Below are 19,393 nucleotides of genomic sequence, written 5' to 3' on the forward strand. Positions count from 1 at the left end.
GCCCACTTGATCCAGTATTTTACTCTGGTTCGTACACCTCAGTTTTCAAGCAAAAATGAACAAACAAACAAACAAACAAATGAATAGATCCACTCCATTAGCACAAGTTGACTAGGTTGGGGAGAAAAATGCCCAAAGTGATGGAACATTCAGATCTAATGCACAGAGTGTTCAACTCCCTTCACCTATGCACATCTCGTGCTGCAAAATTTAATCCTGCATCATTTAACGATGCTCATCACACACCAAACTAATGAGAGTTCAGCTAGGTTACTGCACTCTGGGTCAACAGAGAACAGAACTACGTCAGCGGGCATCATTAAAAAGTGCACACACATTCTTCTTGAATGATGCAGGAACAGCTCCGGGATATTTGGGTCCTGATACAAACCTTGCTTCAGTTCAAACCGTGTGAAAGAAAGTGTCATAAATAGATAACAGACCAGTGAAAGTGTCTGAAACTAGAACAGGCTTGCTGATGCTGAATAATATACATATCTATTAAATTATCAGTACGGGAACAGAAAGGAGGGGTAAGTACATTTAAATACTATTTCTTAAAACAAAAACACCATTCAAGGATCCACAAATACACTGACAAATGCACTATCATTTTAAGCTGATGAAGGCAGAATCAGGGAAAGGCAGCACCCTACTCCACATCCAAAAGTGCAGGGACTCCATCTGGTGCCACAGTGGTCACATCCACACAATACATTCAAAGCACTCCTGTGCCACTTCAAAAGTCACGGTTTCTCCTAAAGTATCCTGGGAACTATAGTTGAAGGGTGGTGGGAATTGTAGCACTGTGAGGGTCTCCTAACAATACTCAACACCTTTGTAGTTCCCAGGATTCTTTGGGGGGAGCCATGCAAGAATGCTCTAAATGTACAGTATGGATGCACTAAGTCACTAAGTCTTGCAGACTCTCAGTGCTTAGTGCATCAGGGATTATGATCCCTGAGGGTCAGTGGCATTTCTAGAGTTTGCTGGGTGATCATGCTCCTCCTTTACCCCTGGTTCAAGGTATGGATAGGGCTACCACCGGGAATTTTATCCTCCTTGAAATGCCCCATGGGTACTGAGACAAGTTAGACATGGCTGGAATGTGGGAATGTTCAGGGAAGCAGGAGAGGATATAATGTTTATTAATACCCTTCCTAACTTGTGCTAGCAAGTTTCTTTACTTAGCAGAGTTTCACACTCCTCCTTTAAACACACAGCGGGTAGTTGGTTGCAGGCTTGTGTAAGCCTCTCACTATTAGGTTCCTGGTAAGTTCCCTTATAGGGACGCAGGTGGCGCTGTGGGTAAAAGCCTCAGCGCCTAGGGCTTGCCGATCGAAAGGTCGGCGGTTCGAATCCCTGCGGCGGGGTGCGCTCCCGCTGCTCGGTCCCAGCGCCTGCCAACCTAGCAGTTCGAAAGCACCTCCGGGTGCAAGTAGATAAATAGGGACCGCTTACCAGCGGGAATTAAACGGCGTTTCTGTGTGCGGCTCTGGCTCTGGCCAGAGCAGCGATGTCACACTGGCCACGTGACCCGGAAGTGTCTCCGGACAGCGCTGGCCCCTGGCCTCTTAAGTGAGATGGGCGCACAACCCCAGAGTCTGTCAAGACTGGCCCGTACGGGCAGGGGTACCTTTACCTTTACCTTAAGTTCCCTTATATCCCTCTTAAAAGAATAAACTTGCCACAATCTTGTGTAAAGTATATAAAAGTAGTTTACTCACATTCTGTTCACAGTTGGAACCCTGAAGGCAGGCTTAGTTGCAAAGTATATACATGTGGAGCTATTCCATATGGGGATAATCCCAGTGTCCTTTGCTGGCTAGCTAAAAAGCTGCTCCAACGACAGAGGAAGTCAAAAGAGAGAGAGAGTACTGTGTGCCTTGACTTTTTGTTACCTGGACAGGTAAGGTCACGCCTACCTCTAGTCACATGCAAAGGAAGTATTCCCCAGCCAGGAGGAAACAGGAAGTTTTCAACTGGCTGGACCAAACATTCCCCTCCATGTCCACTCTAGGAAAACAAGGAATGTTGTACTTGACTGCTACTTACGTATCACATCCCACATGGAAAGCAATGCACACTCTTTTGTTGGCGTTTTTATGCAGAAGCTGGATGAGCACCTATCAAAGATGCTAGAACAACAGATAAGGACATCTGAAGTCCCTTCCATCGTTAAGATTCTGTGAAATCTCTTCTGCTAGGACAACTGTGATTCACTTCTCAATTTAGAATGCATAGCTTCTACACACCGCAGATGCCAAGGCATATTTTGAACTTTTGACAAGCCACTGATGGAAAAAAAATATTTTCCCTGTGCTGTTTTGACCCAATGAACAAAGAGCCTCCTGATTTTCAAATCAGAGGATAGAATTGCTGCAGTCCATGAATACAGAGCACAGCAGGTGAAGTAGAAATTAAAGCAACACGCAATGTGGAGGCAGGAAACAGTTCTCAATAGGAGTGTTACAAGCCTGCCACTGTCTTCATCAGTAACACATTCAAGGGTATGTAGATACAAGAACATAGTAAGAGCAGTGCTAGACCAGCTGCCTGTTCCCTATAGCAGCCAATGATTCCTCTGGGAAGCCTACCTGGGAGGAAATATGACAAGCAGCCATTGATGACCAAAAACTCCATGAACTTCTCTAATCTCCTTTTAAACCGTCCAAGTTGACAGCACAATAAATTAGTTCAAGAAAGATGCCTTCTCTCCTCCTAAAAGTGAGAAGGGCTTTTCCTGCAAATCAATGCTTCAAAGTTAGAGCTTTTTTTCTTTAGCTTCAGGGAAAGAATAAAAAGAGACTGCTGTGAGACCCAACAAAAACTCACAAAATAACGAACTTTATAGTGTGATTGACTACTGGGTTCTATACAGGACTTCGTCATTTAATTGCAAGGCTGCATTTCATTATTTAAAAGCATCATCACATTTCTGCTGATGGACTTGAGGTGAACTAGTATGCTTCATCTCTAGTCTCTAGATAAATGAGAATGGTAATAATCCCTCCCAAATGCAAATTGCTATCGTTTGCACTGGGAATGTCTGTATTGGCATAAAAACTGTATTGGCATAAAAACATAAATACTATCTCTGCAGGGACTTGTTACAAAGTGTCTTTAGAACAGTTAGTCAACTTGTTGAACTATTTCAAAGGTGTCAGCCTGTTGCGTCTCAGTATATATATAGGTTGCTTCTAGAAAGCTGACACAGTTAAATAAATTGGAAGACCGCCAAATCTCCTTCAGCTTTAGCTTTATGGGGTTTTTTGTTTGTTTCCTTACAATTCTATGTGCAGAAATGAAAATGCTTGCAGCATGTGTATCCTGATGAAGTATACTGTGTAAATATATATGTGTGTGTATATACTATCTTGAAAGATGAATACACATGGCACCATGGGTGAAATCCATTGGTGACCATCCACTCACAGATACTGCTGGCAGAAGAGATTCCCCTTTTCCTGTTTCACCCAATGTGGCTGGCAGCAGATTCAGAAGAAAGCAACATTCAGTACTTCCTCACATAACCCACAATCACCTTACAAAATTCATTCCCACAATATGGGGTGATGGACACCATCTGCCTCACGGGAGGGATGAGTTTCCAGTATTAACTTATGGCAACTTTATTATCGCAGTTTGATTTCACTCATAAGCCAGCTTGATTTGTATTTTTCAAAGTGAAATATAAACAATTAGAACCAATGAATAAACCGTGAGTTGCCTAGTCAACAAGAAAGAACAAACTACTGATCAGATGTGTGGGGGTGGAGGAGTCAGGAGTTAACTGCTCTGAGGGTTTTCACAGACCCATGACATTAAATTCAATGACGCAAGCATTTCCATATACATATAAAAGTACTATTTCCCCCCCCCATTCATGATCTGCATAAACCCCTCTGCCATACACTATAGTTCATTAGAACTCCAGTCACCCTGCCCCATATCAGCAATTTTGTGCATTCTGACTATGAAAATAATCAAATTACTCAGTTGTAATTGAGGTGCAGGCCATGAGTCCTGGATTCCAAAGAATTTTGGTGTTTGTTTGTTTTTTAAATAAAGTTTCCAGTCCTCCTGTTACACATACTAGCTCCAGTTCTGTAAGATATGTTTGCTTATTTAGGGCAGCAGAGGGAGGCTAATCAATGGCCTTCCAGGCCATCTTCCAGGCCACAATGACAACTATCATTACCCCTAGCCAGTGTGGCCAATGGTGGAATTTGGAATCAAAAATCTGGAGGACTGCAGGTCCACCTCTGACTTAAGCGATTTGTGCCCTGCTCTTCTTCTTGATTTTAACAATGTTTCCTACCACTTTAGCTCCTCCTGGAGGCTGCATTGGTAGAAAGCATTGCTAAAAACAAGAATAATGAAAACACAGAGCAGAACAAGCCTTGTTGAGAAAGAATCAGTTTACTCATCTTAACCCTTTGAAACACAACTATATTTAAATATCAGATCACCTCAAGGAACAATATTTGGACTTCCAAAAAACTTTTGATAAAAGCCCCTCATGATTTCACAGAAATGGGTAATGTGATATGCTTTCACAGGGATCATTCTGTGGTTAAAAAATAACTGGATAGGTCCCACACAGGACTTTGGATCTGGTGCTATCTAACTTTTTTGCAAGTTATCTGGAGTTGGGGTGAACAATGAAGTTGACTACAATTCAGTACTACAGTGGTACCTCGGGTTACATACGCTTCGGGTTACATATGCTTCAGGATACAGACTCAGCTAACCCAGAAATAGCGCTTCAGGTTAAGAACTGCTTCAGGATGAGAACAGAAATCATGCTCTGGCGGCACGGCAGCAGCAGGAGGCCCCATTAGCTAAAGTGGTGCTTCAGGTTGAGAACAGTTTCAGGTTAAGTACGGACCTCCGGAACAAATTAAGTACTTAACCTGAGGTACCACTGTACTGTTATTTAGTTATTTAGATGCAGGCAAATTCCTATTTACACACACTCTTTGAGTGTGCAACCTCACACATGCGTGGTGCCAGGAACCCAGAAGTGGATCCCAAAAACAGGGAGCACCCTGTAGAATCCTCCTGACATGCAAGGAGACCCTCCCTGGAGCCCTAAGAGAATGTGGCATGGCAGCAGCTGCTTCCCCGGACCTCAGCTGTGCAAGCCGTACTTCTGTGCGTGCTTCTTCCCCATACGTTAGCTGATTTGATACAAGCGACTCCCCATTTCACATGGTTTCACTGATGCATGCAGAGGTCTGAAACGTAACCCCCACATAAATGGGGAGTCAACTGTATTTAGTTATAAATGGGGAGTCAACTGTATTCCCTGACAGGACTCAAGGAACTCAACTTTGCCAATACCTCCAGAGGTGTGATTCAGCTAATCTGTTGTTCCTAACAGTGATGTCCCAGTCCACCAGTCCTCACTCAGAGGAAGGGGTCCTTTTAAACTGAGTGAGGTATCAGAGTGATTTGCCATCAATCAGGCAAAATGGCAGTAATGCAAGCTCTCTCCACAGCCAGCTCAGTCACAAAGCTTCACTCCAAGAAGGGGTCTCAAAGGTACCCCAAATTAGAGAAGGTGACAGCAGAGGGAGGAGGAGGAGGGAGGGAGGGAGGCAAAAGGAGAAGGGGGGAAGGTGGTAACAGCAGCAGCAGCTCCTCAGGCAGCACGCCAGTATTTCGGTCTCGCGTTCTCAATCACTATAGGTCTGTCTTCTTAGCACAAAACCATCCTTTTTATTCTTCAAAGGCAACCAACTTGCAGAAAATGCTTTGCCACACAACCTGTGTCAAAGAAACGACAGACAGATGGCACCCTCCAGCTGCAAGAAGGCGACAGAGCAGGCAACCGCTACTGCACAACAAAAGTCTGGAAGGCCTCATCTCTGGAGGTGTTTCCCAGTTTACACAACCTGCCTGTCAGGAATGCTGGGGATTTTCCAGCCAAGGGTTGAAACCTGGCATAATCCAGGACCAGAACAGCAATTAAATGCCTGATGGTTAAGAACATGGGGGGTTTTTTCTTCCCACAAAGGAAGGTTCTTAAAAAGCTAGGTGAGAAAACATTGTCATAAATGTTTTCCATCTGAGCATGGCTCTTTCAAGTAAGTTTCCATTTCTCATGATACTAACAGTTCTCCTGACACACCAAGAAAAAACTGAGTAACTCCTATTTACTTATGATCTGGGCACCCAGTTACAAAAGTGAGTTGCGTCCTGTCTCTAAACTCATGTGCGCACGAGTCCCAGTTCTTTCAATGAGAATTGTTTGCACGTGAAAACGCAGAGACACAACAATTGTTAAGCATTCTCCCTGCACTGTTCAAGGACATGTGACCCCCCCTCACCCTCTTATCTCATCCTCTATTATCTCATCCTTCCACTAAGTGGTAGGAAATACTTCAGAGGTAGTTTCTGTAGGGGCCTTTTTTATGACGAGGGCGTTTTTCATGCTATCAGCAGATTTACAAATACACAAGTACCTGGGGAGACAATACTCATATTTAGGGATGCCCCAATTTTCACAAAAGCGACATAATGTCCCTGGGAAACACCCCTCTCCTTGCTCAGACTTCTGTCTTTGTAGGCTACATTTCAATTCCAAATTCACTTTTTCAGTCATCAAGGACTCATTAACAAATTATATTTATCTATCAGCTGTGCAAAAGCCAGGACGGGGGACAGCATTTTCCCCACGCGATGGCCACAACAATATATTTAAGATCTCTTTCTTTCCCTCTATACAAAAACACAGACATGTCCCCCCCCATGCAAAAGCCGCAAGAATGCAAGATGATTTAAGGCAGTGCACAGGGGGTTGAATGACTCCAGGCTGCTGTTAAACGCCTTTGGTTTCCAAACTTCTCATTTGCCATGAATTAATGTAGGGAGTTTCCCCTGAAGGAAACCACCACGTCTTTTACAAGAAAGACTTCCAAGGGAATGTTTCAGAGGAATGGGGAGAACTGGAACAAGAGAAGAAAAATCCTTCTTCCAATACATTTCCCTTATGTTTGACCTTAGTTTGCACATGTATCACCATCGCCTCTGTGGTGGCCCAGAGCTTGATGGGGTGGGGAAAGAGGACACATGCGACCAGGAAGAGAACGACGAGGGTCTTTGGAAAAAGAGCAAAGATCTCTTCAAGCCAGGATCCCATAACTGGGGACATACCAGGCTGGGCACAGGAAACTGCCTTATACCAAGTCAGATATTGATCCACCAAGCTAGTATAGCAGTGGCTCTCCATGGTTTCAGGCAGGGCTCTCTCCCAGTCCTACTTCAAGGATTGAACATGGGACCAACTGCATGCAAAGCAGATGATCTACTACTGAGCTACAGCCCATCTAGTAAGGTAGCCCACCAGCTTTGCCACTTCCTTGTCAACGTTCCAGTTTTTACAGCCCTGGGCAACAGCAGGTTCGTTGAGCCTCCATAACATGGCTGGTCAGTTGCATTTGGCCTCGTGGGTCACAGGTAGTCCAGGTTTGACTGAAGCCCATGCAGTTTGCAGGAGGGCAAGCAGATATATGGTGGCCCCATCCTGCTGTCAACACTGGCCCATAGGGGTGGACAGGGGCATAGCGGGAGTAGTTTAGTCAAGTAGTTTCTACTTAACTAAAAATAGAAGGAGTCAGAAAATCCTAGCTACTCCCATGGGGATGGAGAATATAAAGATCTGGTCACAAAGGTTCCTCACTTCTGCATTGGGACTTGCGCCTCCACAACAGAACTTCCCCTCCCTCTCCTTTCTCTGCATATCCCCACAAATCTGCTCTGGAAGATTATGGGAACTCCCAGAACAAATATGAAGGGGAGAGATAGGAAGCTCCAATGCGCAAACAAATTCCTCAAACTAAAAGGGACATTATTGCTGGCTACAACCAATTTTAAGCAAAGCAAAAGATGAAGAACTCAAAAACAAGAAATCCCAGAGCACGCCAGACATAATTGCATTTTTGGAGCCTTGTCACAAATTTCACTTTTGTGCTCCACTCTCTTGGAGTGCACTCTCTTGTCACCACCACCCCCAACTCACACACAAATCTTATGCATAAATACAGACTGAGAAATTGCATGCAAGTATGTCAAGAAGTAGCTATTTTGGAAGTTAGCAAAATGTGTTTGGCATCCAGCTGCACAGATGCTCTGGCATGTATCTGGGGTGTGTGTGTTTTAAGCCTTGACCAACCACAGGAAGATTTACACTTCATTAAAAGAAGCGTAGCTTTCATAACTTGCCCAAAAATTCATCTCCCTGGAAGCAGTGCATTAAACACTCTACAGGCAATTTGGGCAACATATTGTAGAGGAATGCCAAGGGGTGGGGAACCTCTTATAAGAGAGGCTGGAAATGAAAAGCCTTTTCGATTCTCTGTTATGCTTGCTTTAGTCAGTAAGCCAGCGTGGTGTAATCGTTACAGTGTCAGATCAGGACCTGGGAGACCAGAGTTCAAATCCTCCCTGAGCCACGAAGCTCACAGGATGACCTTGGGCCAGTCACTGCCTCTCATCCTAAGCGTCTTCACTGGGTTGTTTTGAGCACAAAATGTGGAGGCAGAGAACTGCGAACAACATCTTGAGCTCCTTAGAGGAAAGGTAGGATATAAATGTAACAAAGAAAAGGAATAAATAAAAATACTTGCAGCTGGTGACCCTCCTGCAGTTCGAGAAGTTTTGCATGCTTCAGGAAATGGCAAGAATTAATGGCACAAGAAACACACTCCTCTCTTTGCCTCTCTGCATTTATCTCATTGGCATATGACATATTTTTTCGGCACTTTTAATCCATTGGGCACCCACTCTGAAAGCAGGTCAAGGTCAAAGCCTGACAATTCAGGCCCAGCTGACAATGAAGCAGAAAGCTTATCAAAGCAGTGAGACAGAGTCACTGGCTCACCAGGTGACACATGAGTACAGTGTCTATTTCTGGAGAATCGCTAGCAGATGACAGGAAGCTGATTGAGAAAAGTGGTGTGTGTAGGTCTCTGAACGTGCTGATCACACACTGCACAAGAACCCCCCCCCCCCCAGTAGCAAGGAACATTAATCTCTGCCAAATGTGAATGTATGTTGTAGCCAATTCTTGGGGGGGGGGAGGCAGAAGCAGTCCACATGGGGTTGACCCTGACAACAGTCCAGAATTGGTAACTGGTGCAGGGCCCTAGGCATTGCCTTGGGGTCTTCGCATACAATGTCAATTCTCAGACAATTGTTCTGACTGCTTATTGCCTTCTGGGCCCAATTTAGGGTGCTGTTGCTGGCTTTTGAGGCCCTAAAGGACCCAGGCCCAAAATACTGAAGGAACGCCTCCTCCCATACCAACCTACCTGAATTTTAAGATCTACAGAAGATATTCAGCTGGTGGTCTCCACACCTAATGAGAATAATAGTCTGGGGCCCCACAGGGAGGCTCTCTCTGTGGCAGCCTTACACCTCACCATGCCATTGCTTCTGTTTCAGTAGCAGAAGAAGAACAAAATTGCAGAGTTGGAAGGAACCCAAGGGTCATTTAGTACAACCTGCTGAATGCAGGAATCACAGCTAAAGAATCCCTGACAGATGGCCAGCCACCCTCTGTCTAAAGACCTCCAATGAAGGGGAGTCCATCACCTTTTGAGGTAGTCCATTCCACTGTCAAACAACCCTTTGCCCAGGTTTTTGAGGAGGGGTGAGGTGTACTGGGTGCCTATAAATTCTTGTCCCTGCTGGTTGCATAATTGGGAATTATGTATTTTGTTTTATTTATTTATTTTGAAGCTCATTGGTTGTTTTCAACATACATTCCATCAACTCAAGGACTTCGCTTTACACAGCGGAATGTTCTCCTTCTCTCTCTCCCATCCCCCCTTAAATCTGTTCTGAGTCCCCCCCCAACCTTCTACAGAGGATTTGGGGATGACAGAGGGGTAGACGGGGAAACTCCGCTTGTGCTAGTGGTAATCCTTGCACTCACACTTCATTTAGATGAACAGTGCCCTATAACCACATTAATACATATTATACGTATTATATTAAAATAATAAAGGAAAGAAAATCTAGTCAAGGAAATGGGCAGTATAATATAGCAAACAGAATAACCAATAAGAGTCCACAGCATCCCAGTCACAAGGACGGTCAATGGCATTCTAGGTATTTGGCCATCTGGGTGACTACATTTGAAGAAGAATGTAATTTATATCATTAATCTACCTTTCTGGAGACAGGATAAGCTATGACCATGACCACAATATTCACAGGAGCCAGATTAATTTGTTGAAGGCTAATAATAAGTCACATCAGAAGAGAAAACGGGGTTTCCCCTTTTTTTAAAAAAACACCTGTCTGCAGGTACAGTATCTTCTTTTCTCTATGCTGATTTGTGATGGAGTCAGCATTCACATGTCCATCCTGTTCACAAATGAAGTGGGTTTTTTTTTGGGGGGGGGGCTTCATTCTTAGTGGTTTCCATCCTAAATTAGCTATCCCAGAAAATCTTTGGAATATGAGAAGTGGACAGCAGAAACACCTTGAACACATGAGAAACTACTGCAGTCATTGCATTACTCACAGACCAACCAAGGAGTGAGAGGTTTTCAACAGGTTCCCAATGGACAGCACACACACATTGCTACAGCATGAGCTGGGCTTCTTAATGCTTTCCTGCCACCCAACCTTCTTGTTCTAGATTCCACTGTTGCTAAATCTGTCCTCCCACGAACTTTGTCTTTTCCAGCGTCAGTTGTATGCTGACATAGAATGGGCCAGTAAGTGATACTCATGCATATGCAACAGAGAGTATCTGGCTTTTGTAGACCAGAAGAACTTGTTCATGCTGTGCTAGAGAATGGAGAAAATCTCCATACAGAGAGTTCTACATTCCAATCACATTCCCTTTAAGTAGGGAAAGAAAGAAAAAAAGTTGCTTGCATACATCAGGGACTCTAGCACTCAATCCCCAATTGGCTATGCTGTCTGGCACCAACGTAAGATGGAGCCTAGCATCATTACACAGGATTGTTCCACTGGAAGTGAAGTGTTTACAGGCCCCAAGGCTGAAACAATTGTATCTGTTTTGGTAACGAACTGGATGTACAAGTATAATCTAGAAGAGCATTTCCCAACCTGCAGGTCATAAACCCTGCGCAAATGGGTCACATGCTTTATAAGCAAACCCAAAATAACTATGGCTTGTAGTATTTCACTGATACAATTAATGCCCCTTACAACTCTATTGCTTGGTTGGTATATCATAAGGCTGCTTTGACACCTGTAACAAAATGATGGAAAAGCTCAAAAAAGCACTTGGGAACCGCTGGCAGTGATGGCCCGCCACAAAGTGCTCACACAAGGAGGAGCCCTGAGTGATCACCACGGCCTTTGGAACCTGAGAACCAGAAGCGAGCTGTAACACTCCCTGCACAAGGATCCCATGGTGAGCCATCACTGAATCTACCGCCCAGTTAATTAACAGTTAAACCAAGGGTGAGCTGAAGTTTGTTACATCTAACACTGCTTGTGCAGCTGTATTAATTTTCATTTTTTTTTTAAACAATATCCTGCAAATAGGTGGTTGGCACTCTTACATTCCTATAAACAAAATAGTGATTAACGATAAATATTTTAACAAATTCCATGTTAAGTAAATTTTTGCTTGGATGTCTCAAGAACAGGCAAACTTACAGTTAAAATGAATGAAACTGTTGGCTGCCAGAGACCTAAGCTCCAAAATTCATCTGACAATAAGTTGATAGGTAAATCTGAACCCATGCATCACCAAGCTGAAAAGGCTGGGAAACGCTGGTGTAGAGAAGACTCAAGACTGAAATGTTAGAGCACAAATCCAAATAAATCCTGGTTGACAAACCAGTACTCCTCAGATGAAACACTGCATTTCAACTGGTATAAAGAAACTCTGGGCACAATCCATACAGAAATGCAACCCTATGCATGTTTACTCTGTTTAATGAGGCTTATTCCCAGATATGTGTGCACAGGTGTACAGCCTTAGTCAATTCATTCATATGTGAGTGTGAATGGATCAGTCAACCAAATCTTCATAAAATCTGCATCTGGTAACTAAACCTCTATATTTGGGGGGGGGGAGGTACACTTTTTATGCACCTGTGTGTACAAGATATGGACAAACATCTCCTCTGTGATGACACCTGCCATCTGTGGAATGGCAAGAAGATGCACAAAATACTATCTGGTAGAAAATCAAATCAATAGGTTTTCAGGAGAGGGACTTAAAGAATTGTACATCTTTGTACAGTTCTCTCTCTGTCTGTCTCTGTGTGTAATTTATATGGAGTGTTTTAGACTGCTATCCTACACCTACTTACCTGGAAACAAACCCTGTGGAACTCTGTGGAACTTACTCCTGAGTAGGCATATATAGGAAAACATTGCTTGCACTAGTACAAATTTTCTTTTCAGTTGCCATCAGCAATATTTTGTTGGAAAGGCAGGATATTAAAAATGCTTAATAAAATTAAGAATACGCTTTCTATGACAACATCTCAGCTGTGGAATGCACTCCCAAATAAGGCTTGCCTAGCATTGACCCTTATGTATTAAGTATTTTCATTTGCCCAGGTCTTATTACTATTTTCTTTCAGATTTTTAAAAATGTTAGTACCCTATTTGATTTAAATTCAAGATGTGTCGCTGCTGCTTTGAAGATTATTTTGTTTTCACACTTTATTCATCTGAAGACTTTCAAAGCAGCTTGCAATTAAAACTACTACAACAACAACCTTAAATGCAGGTCTACAATTTTTTTTGCAAGTCCGACAGGGTTGCAGTTTTCTGACATTCATACTTACACTTAGGTATAGAAAACAAAATCACAAGAGGGTCAGTGAAGGGAGTGCGGAAAGGATATGACACAGGATGAGGCTAAAAAGTGCATGAGGCTGGGTGTGTGTGTTAAAAATAATGGAAGATAGATCAACATTGCTCCGACTTATGCTGGCAAAGATCTAGTATGCTGATATTTGGATGCAACTGCAGCAGTTGGCAACATGCTTCCTTCCTCCCACAAGTCATGCCTTGCTCAACCTGAAAGAAGGCACACTGTACACTGACCTTTGCATTGAAAAACCCACATGCCTACGCACACAAGCATAGCAAAACTCCATGTGCTTCAGAGCATCAAATGTGGCCAGGACCTGTCAAATCTTTTTAGAATTAAACTTGCAACTCATCTCTGTTCCATCTGATAACAATAGATCATAAAAAACTGAAGTGATTCTTCTATTTACACACAGAGAGAGCAAAACGCAATTCAGAGAACAATTTTAATTTTACTAAAGAGATTGTAGTTAGAGAGAAACACATTCACAAACTTTCAATAGGAACTGCCGCTTCCCTTTGCTGCTGGGTTTGAAATTAGCAGGGCGCCAGGCACATTTTGCGCCTAAATATTCTCCATTTGGGAGCACCTCAAAAAGTCTAGATGCCATTTTTTGTGCCTGGCTGACACTCAAGGATTACTGAAATGTATGTGCTTTGAAGCCTCGGAGTATATGTTAAGGATAGACAATATGTAAAGGAGTTTAACAATAAAGAGTAGAGTGTTCTGAAAACTAAAGTTTGGTACCAATGTTTTTATTGCAAACATCAAATTAAACATGTATTAACAATTTCTGCTAAAATATGATATTAACAATGTGTCAACAATGTGTTATTTATGTGAATTGTGTATTAGTTCATGCTTATCAAAATAATAAATAAAAAGTGTTGCTACCCCCCCCCCATGGTGACTAGACATTCTGTTTTGGTGCCCACAACTCATGTCCCAAAAGACATTTGGCTCCTAGTTATTCTATCCCAGTTTCTAACACTGCCTTGTTTTAGAATTTTGTTTATCAGACATCCCTAATAGAACACAAAGTTCAGTAAAACGTCGCAGAGAGAGAAACAGATAATTGCATTAAGCACTTTCCCAAAGTTTAGGTCCCGATGCAATGGATTCTAAACCAGACTGCGGAAATTGTGGCTCTCCAGATGTTCCACAACTGCTCCAGATGTAATTCCACAAGTGATCTATGGGTTTGTTTGTTTTGAATGGTCTAGAAAAAAAAATATCCATTCACAATGCCCAGAATATGCAGTTATTTACAAAATGTGCTTCCTGCTGGAAGACCACTTCAGCAAATTTCTCACTGGAAAAGTTTAAGTGGAAATACCTTTAATCCATTTTGATGTATTTCTGTAGCAATTAGAAAATGAGAGTAGACACTATGGGGGCATCTAACTTTTTGAACATTTACAAATTCTGCTGGCCAAAATACATCAGCATGTATCAGCTATTGGAATTAGGGCAAATAGCTGGTGAGAATCATTTCTATCCTTAATTTATCCTTTATTTTTTCATTAGTCAACTAGCCAATATATAGTGAAAATTTTTAGAAGGGCATGCCTACTCTTTCTCAAGAGTAGGAAGGTATTGTTTGGAGCTAGGCATACGTTAACAACGCTCCTTTCCTTTTGATTCCTGTTTCATTTAAAGTTACTGACAATGAACCATGTGTCATTATTTGGGCTTGCAAGGTTGCAATCCAATTTCATGCGTGTTTATACAGACATAAGTCACACAGGAGCATTTACTCAAATAAGCATGCATAGACCTGCAGCTTTAGAGTCACTATCATGTACAAAGTGAAACCACTAAACCTTGGCTTCATTTTCCCCAACTGCAAAACATGGATAATACCTCCTTTCACTATTTTGAAAAAGAAAAGTAGCTGAAGAACACAAAAGTGATATAAAAAGCCAGAGTAGCGTGATAGCTATAGTGTTGGCTTCAATTCCCTGCTCTCCCAAGCAGCTCACTAGGTAGCCACTATCTTTCAGTCTAACCTACCTCGTAGAAGTGCTGAGAAGACGAGATTGTACAACACTCTGCATATCAGCCAGAGCTCCTGGGGAGTAGGGTAGGACAGAAATAAATATATATAGTTAAGGCTACAATCCTAATCACATTTATTTGGGAGTAAGCTCCACTGCAATCAGTGGAGGCTTACAGAACAGGATTGGGCCGTAGGTGTCATAACCCGGGACCTAAACATTTGAATCAGCACCTCCCCGTGCATTGAGGTCTTCAAAGGAGGTCCTTCCTTGTGTCCCCATCAGGTGTTATTAGTTATGTGGCCATGGTGACACACACACCCTTTGGAATGCCCCCCTAAGAGGTATGCTTGGCACAATACCTTTGAGCATTGAAAACATATCTGTTTGTTCAGGGTCTTGGTGTTTCTAAGTCGTAATACAGCTAGTCAACTCTATGAAGAACATATTTGGTTTATATGAGTAGTGCAACAGTGTAAAGGTAAAGGGACCCCTGACCATTAGTTCCAGTTGCGGACGACTCTGGGGTTGCGGCACTCATCTCGCTTTATTGGCCGAGGGAGCCGGGGTACAGCTTCCGGGTCATGTGGCCAGCATGACTAAGCTGCTTCTGGCGAACTAGAGCAGCGCACGGAAACGCCGTTTACCTTCCCGCCGGAGCGGTACCTATTTATCTACTTGCACTTTGACATGCTTTCAAACTGCTAGGTTGGTAGGAGCTGGGACCAAGCAATAGGAGCTCAGCCCATCGCGGGGATTCAAACCGCCGACCTTCTGATCGGCAAGCCCGAGGCTCTGTGATTTAACCCACAGCGCCACCCACATCCCATGTGTACTGTAGTCTTAATCATGTTTTCTTCGTGTTCATAGATTTCAATTCTACAATGGAAGGGATCCTGAGGATCATCTAGTCCAACCCCCTACAATGCAGGAATATGAAGCTGTCCCATGTGGGGATTGAACCTTCAACCATGGTTATCAGCAGTAGCATGCGGTCAATTGACTAGGGGGACTAGGTTAGTCCCTTAAATGTCCCGAGTAAATTAAAATATTAAAGCCTGTTACCTCATTCCCAAAGCCCAGGAAGCTTTTGCCCAGCTTGGGGGTGGTGGTGGATGTGATGGCCACGTGCACAAAGTCATCCTGCCCCCTCCATCGCCCTCGCAAGCTGGTGCCTCTGGCCCTGACGAAAAATGTCACTGCATGCCACTGGTTATCAGCACTATGCTCTAACCACATGAGCTATCCAGTGGTATTTTTTAATCTTATTTAAATGCAACAGGTCTTTGTTGCATAGCATTGTATTTCAGTGCTTATATTGATGTGCCTATGCCTTCATTAAGGACAGACTAAAAATGCGTTAATAACATAATGCATATGTTCAACCACGAGCAACACTCAGCAAATCAGTAAATAATTTTACTTATTTATGTGGAATCGCAGTCTGGAACAATCTTTAAACCCAAATGTGTTTTTCCCAGCACAACCCAAGGCATGACCACTCAGAAGTTAATCCAACTGAATTCAATGGTGCTTACCCCCACATAGAAGATTGTCACCTCATTAAAGCAAAAAATATGACCAGTGCCGGATTTGCATATAAGCTAAACAAGCTATAGCTTAGGGCCCCATGCTCTTGGCCCCCACCCCAAGAAATTTAAAGGGGAAAAAACTGGATGTACATTTCCTAAATATAAGATAAAAAACCAAATAAAATAAAACCTACATACAGCAACTGTGTTTTGTGTTGTGTAGGCTCCTATGATGTAACTAATGGGCTCCGCCTGCTAGCCTGCTCCCTAAAATATCACTGATTTGCTCATTTCTATATATAGGGTGCCTACATTCTGCTATTTATAATTATTAGTAGTTTGCATCATATACTTACACCTATTATTATTTAATGTCATGCCAAGTTTCTAGAGACTAGCTTATGAGTCTTTGTAAATTGTGTTTCTAAAGGAACTTTTTTTATTGCCCAATGCCAATGTGTTTGTGTGATTGTTTGTTATGAATAAAAAATCATTTGAAGTTAGAGCTTAATTATTTAACTATTAATATACTTCTTCTTAATTGTATTTCACTATTAACATACTACTTCTTAATTGTGTTTCAGTTCAACAATTACTTCAATAAAATGCATATTTTGTTACGTGCAAATGGCTTTAGATACCTATTAGGTCCATAAATTACCATATATAGCATATATTCAACACACAAAAAACAGCGACAATTTGTTGCTGACAAAGGACAGCTGGACATATAAAGGGCCCCATTAGGTTCAGTAGCTTAGGGCCCCATCAAACCTAAATCTGACCCCGGGTCTGACCTCCTTTAACAATCACTATTCTGTGAACATGACCTGAGCATTCTGTTACTGCCATTGTGGAGAGCCTGGAAAGAAAGAAACCCTTCAGCCAATTCAACAAAACAGGGGCAATGAACCCCTCAGCTAAAATCGCATTTGTTATCCAGCACTACGGAGCGTGTGACAGGTTCCCTGTCGATAACTCCAAAGGAAACACACACACGACACAGGTGCGTTTGTGAAACCTTCCCTTCAGCACGAGCCACTTGTGCCTGCGTCGTGTTGTGAACGTTGCAAACAACTCCTCTCACGGAACACAGAATCCACCAGGCATGGGAGAAACGGGGTCTCAACTTTTACAGAACTTCAACCCCTGACACCTCCCCGCTTTAGGGAGCGGGGTCTCCTTATTTCCATTTGCTTTTCCAGGACCAGAGTTCTGGGGCACAAGGAACCGTGGAAGAGGAGGCGCACCATTTGGCCGCCCCCCTCACAGGAAAACACCACAAGCCCGTTGCTAAGCATCCATCCCCTCCGACCTTAAGCGTAAAGCATCCCTTCTGTCCCCACAGGGACAAGGAAGAGGGGACCGTTTCTTTCCCCGTAGGAAAGGAGAAATGAGGCTGGCTTGGGGTAATGGGTGCCCCGATCCTACCTGCGGGAGATCCTGCGACGGGGACCCAATCAGCTCCCGGATCTAGTGGGCTCTGAGCCGCGGGCATCTCCCCTTTCCCCCCGCCCTCCCCCCTCGCGCTCCGCTTCCTCTCTCTCTCTCTCTCCTGAGGAAGGAAGCGTGAGTCAGAAGGACCGCCCACTCTGGAATTTCCCCGGCGTGTGATTGACAAGCCGAGCGGCTAATCAGCGAGCTGCTTCCTCCCAACCACCCCCGCGCGCACGGACGGCGTCTCGAAAAACCTCAAGAGAGTGAAGGGACCTGCCAGCCCAAGCAAGGAAGCGGCGGCGGGGCGAGGGGAAAGCCCGCGCGGGCGAGCTTAGCTGGCATCGCCGACAAGGGCAACTGCTAGGCAGGTCGCTTTCTAGCCTGATCCCGTAGGCTGCTGACTTAGGAGTGGAACGGGCTTTCTCTTATATTTGACTTTCTTCTGCAATGTTTTCTTCTGGATTTTTTTTTAAATTATTTTTGGATGTTTTAATGCAGGTTGTAAACTGCTTTGTGATTTTTTCCCCCTCCTTAAAAAAATAAAACGGTGCAGAAATAAGTAATAATAATTAATGAGCAAGCTGTGCAATTGCCTGTCCTTCCCCCAGGTGGTGTGCGGGGGATTCGATGAAAGCTCTCTATAAAATAGTCTGTTTCCTTTTTAAAAACAAAGCTTTACTTGGCCCAGTGAAAGAAGTCTCCATGAGATTTTTCTTCGATTTTTTAAGAGGAATTGCAGAGCAAGAGGGCTACCAGGCGTCTCCTCCTTTGGCAGTCACTTGTAGCCGAGTAAGCTGCTGTAAACACGGTTAAAAGTGAGTCCATAAGTGACTGTGGAGGCCAATTCTGGATCCACATGTCCTTCCACAGTGGGGACATAGGTTTCCAGGCGGGAGTTGATCACGGTGAGGGTTTGCCAAATGTGCCTTCCTCTTAGCACATTTCTCCCTTTCGTCCTGAGTTCACGCGTCTTCAAAGCCCATGACACCTTTGGTAAAGACTGTTCTCGCAGGCCAGTGTTTCCCAGTTGTCAGTGTTTATACTACACTAGTGGCTAAAAATGAAATCAAGTAAGCTTCCAGATTCCACAGGATCCCTCTTCCAAAATGAGCATGAAATAAAATGGGGGTGCCCTGGGGCGGGGGGTGAGCCTTGCTGCAAGGGTTTTTATCTAGGCCTATAACAGGTGTAATAAGCTGGTTTTCACAGGCTTGACAGGGCTGCCTTTCCATGCTGTCAGCTAAACAGTGTCCCAGACACACTTTATCTTTGGAGCAAGGTTTTCACTAGCCCCAATCCAAAAGCAGCATTGCAACCAGATGTAGCTGGGGCCTGGAGGTGGGGGGTAGATGATCTGCTGGCCATTGTCTCTCTTTTTTTAAAAAAACCAATACCTGCCTGTATGTGCCTGGCGGCAGAGAGAAGGGAGCTTCTGCACCTTTAAGAGTTGCATAGAAGAAGGAATTTTGGCAGTGCTGCTTTATCATGTGCTGCAGGGATTGGGAAAGTGGTGTCCAAAGAACTTTCCTCATTTGCACAACCTGTTGGAGGTGCAGGAGCCCTGCCCTCTGCATGGCATCTGGTCACCTGAGGAGCACCCAGCT

The 19,393-nt window shown here is 43.7% G+C and overlaps 1 protein-coding gene across 5 annotated transcripts in view; it reads right to left on the reverse strand.

The window, feature by feature from the left end:
* The window catches only part of TNIP1 (TNFAIP3 interacting protein 1), a 49,891-nt gene extending 31,967 nt beyond the window's left edge, over positions 1-17,924 (reverse strand). For 4 of the 5 annotated variants that reach the window (XM_079968244.1, XM_079968241.1, XM_079968242.1 and 1 more), the window contains exon 1: positions 17,784-17,924. Coding sequence is in view for 1 of the 5 variants with exons in the window: in XM_079968243.1 (XP_079824369.1) it covers positions 17,784-17,850 (67 nt within the window). In the remaining 4 variants the exon portion in view is untranslated. The remainder of the gene's footprint in view (positions 1-17,783) is intronic. The other variant, XM_079968243.1, reaches the window with a different exon arrangement.
* Between the last annotated feature and the right edge of the window lie 1,469 nt (positions 17,925-19,393).

The sequence above is a fragment of the Podarcis cretensis genome (assembly GCF_951804945.1).
Source record: "Podarcis cretensis genome assembly, chromosome: 2".
In the NCBI taxonomy this organism is placed as follows: domain Eukaryota; kingdom Metazoa; phylum Chordata; class Lepidosauria; order Squamata; family Lacertidae; genus Podarcis; species Podarcis cretensis.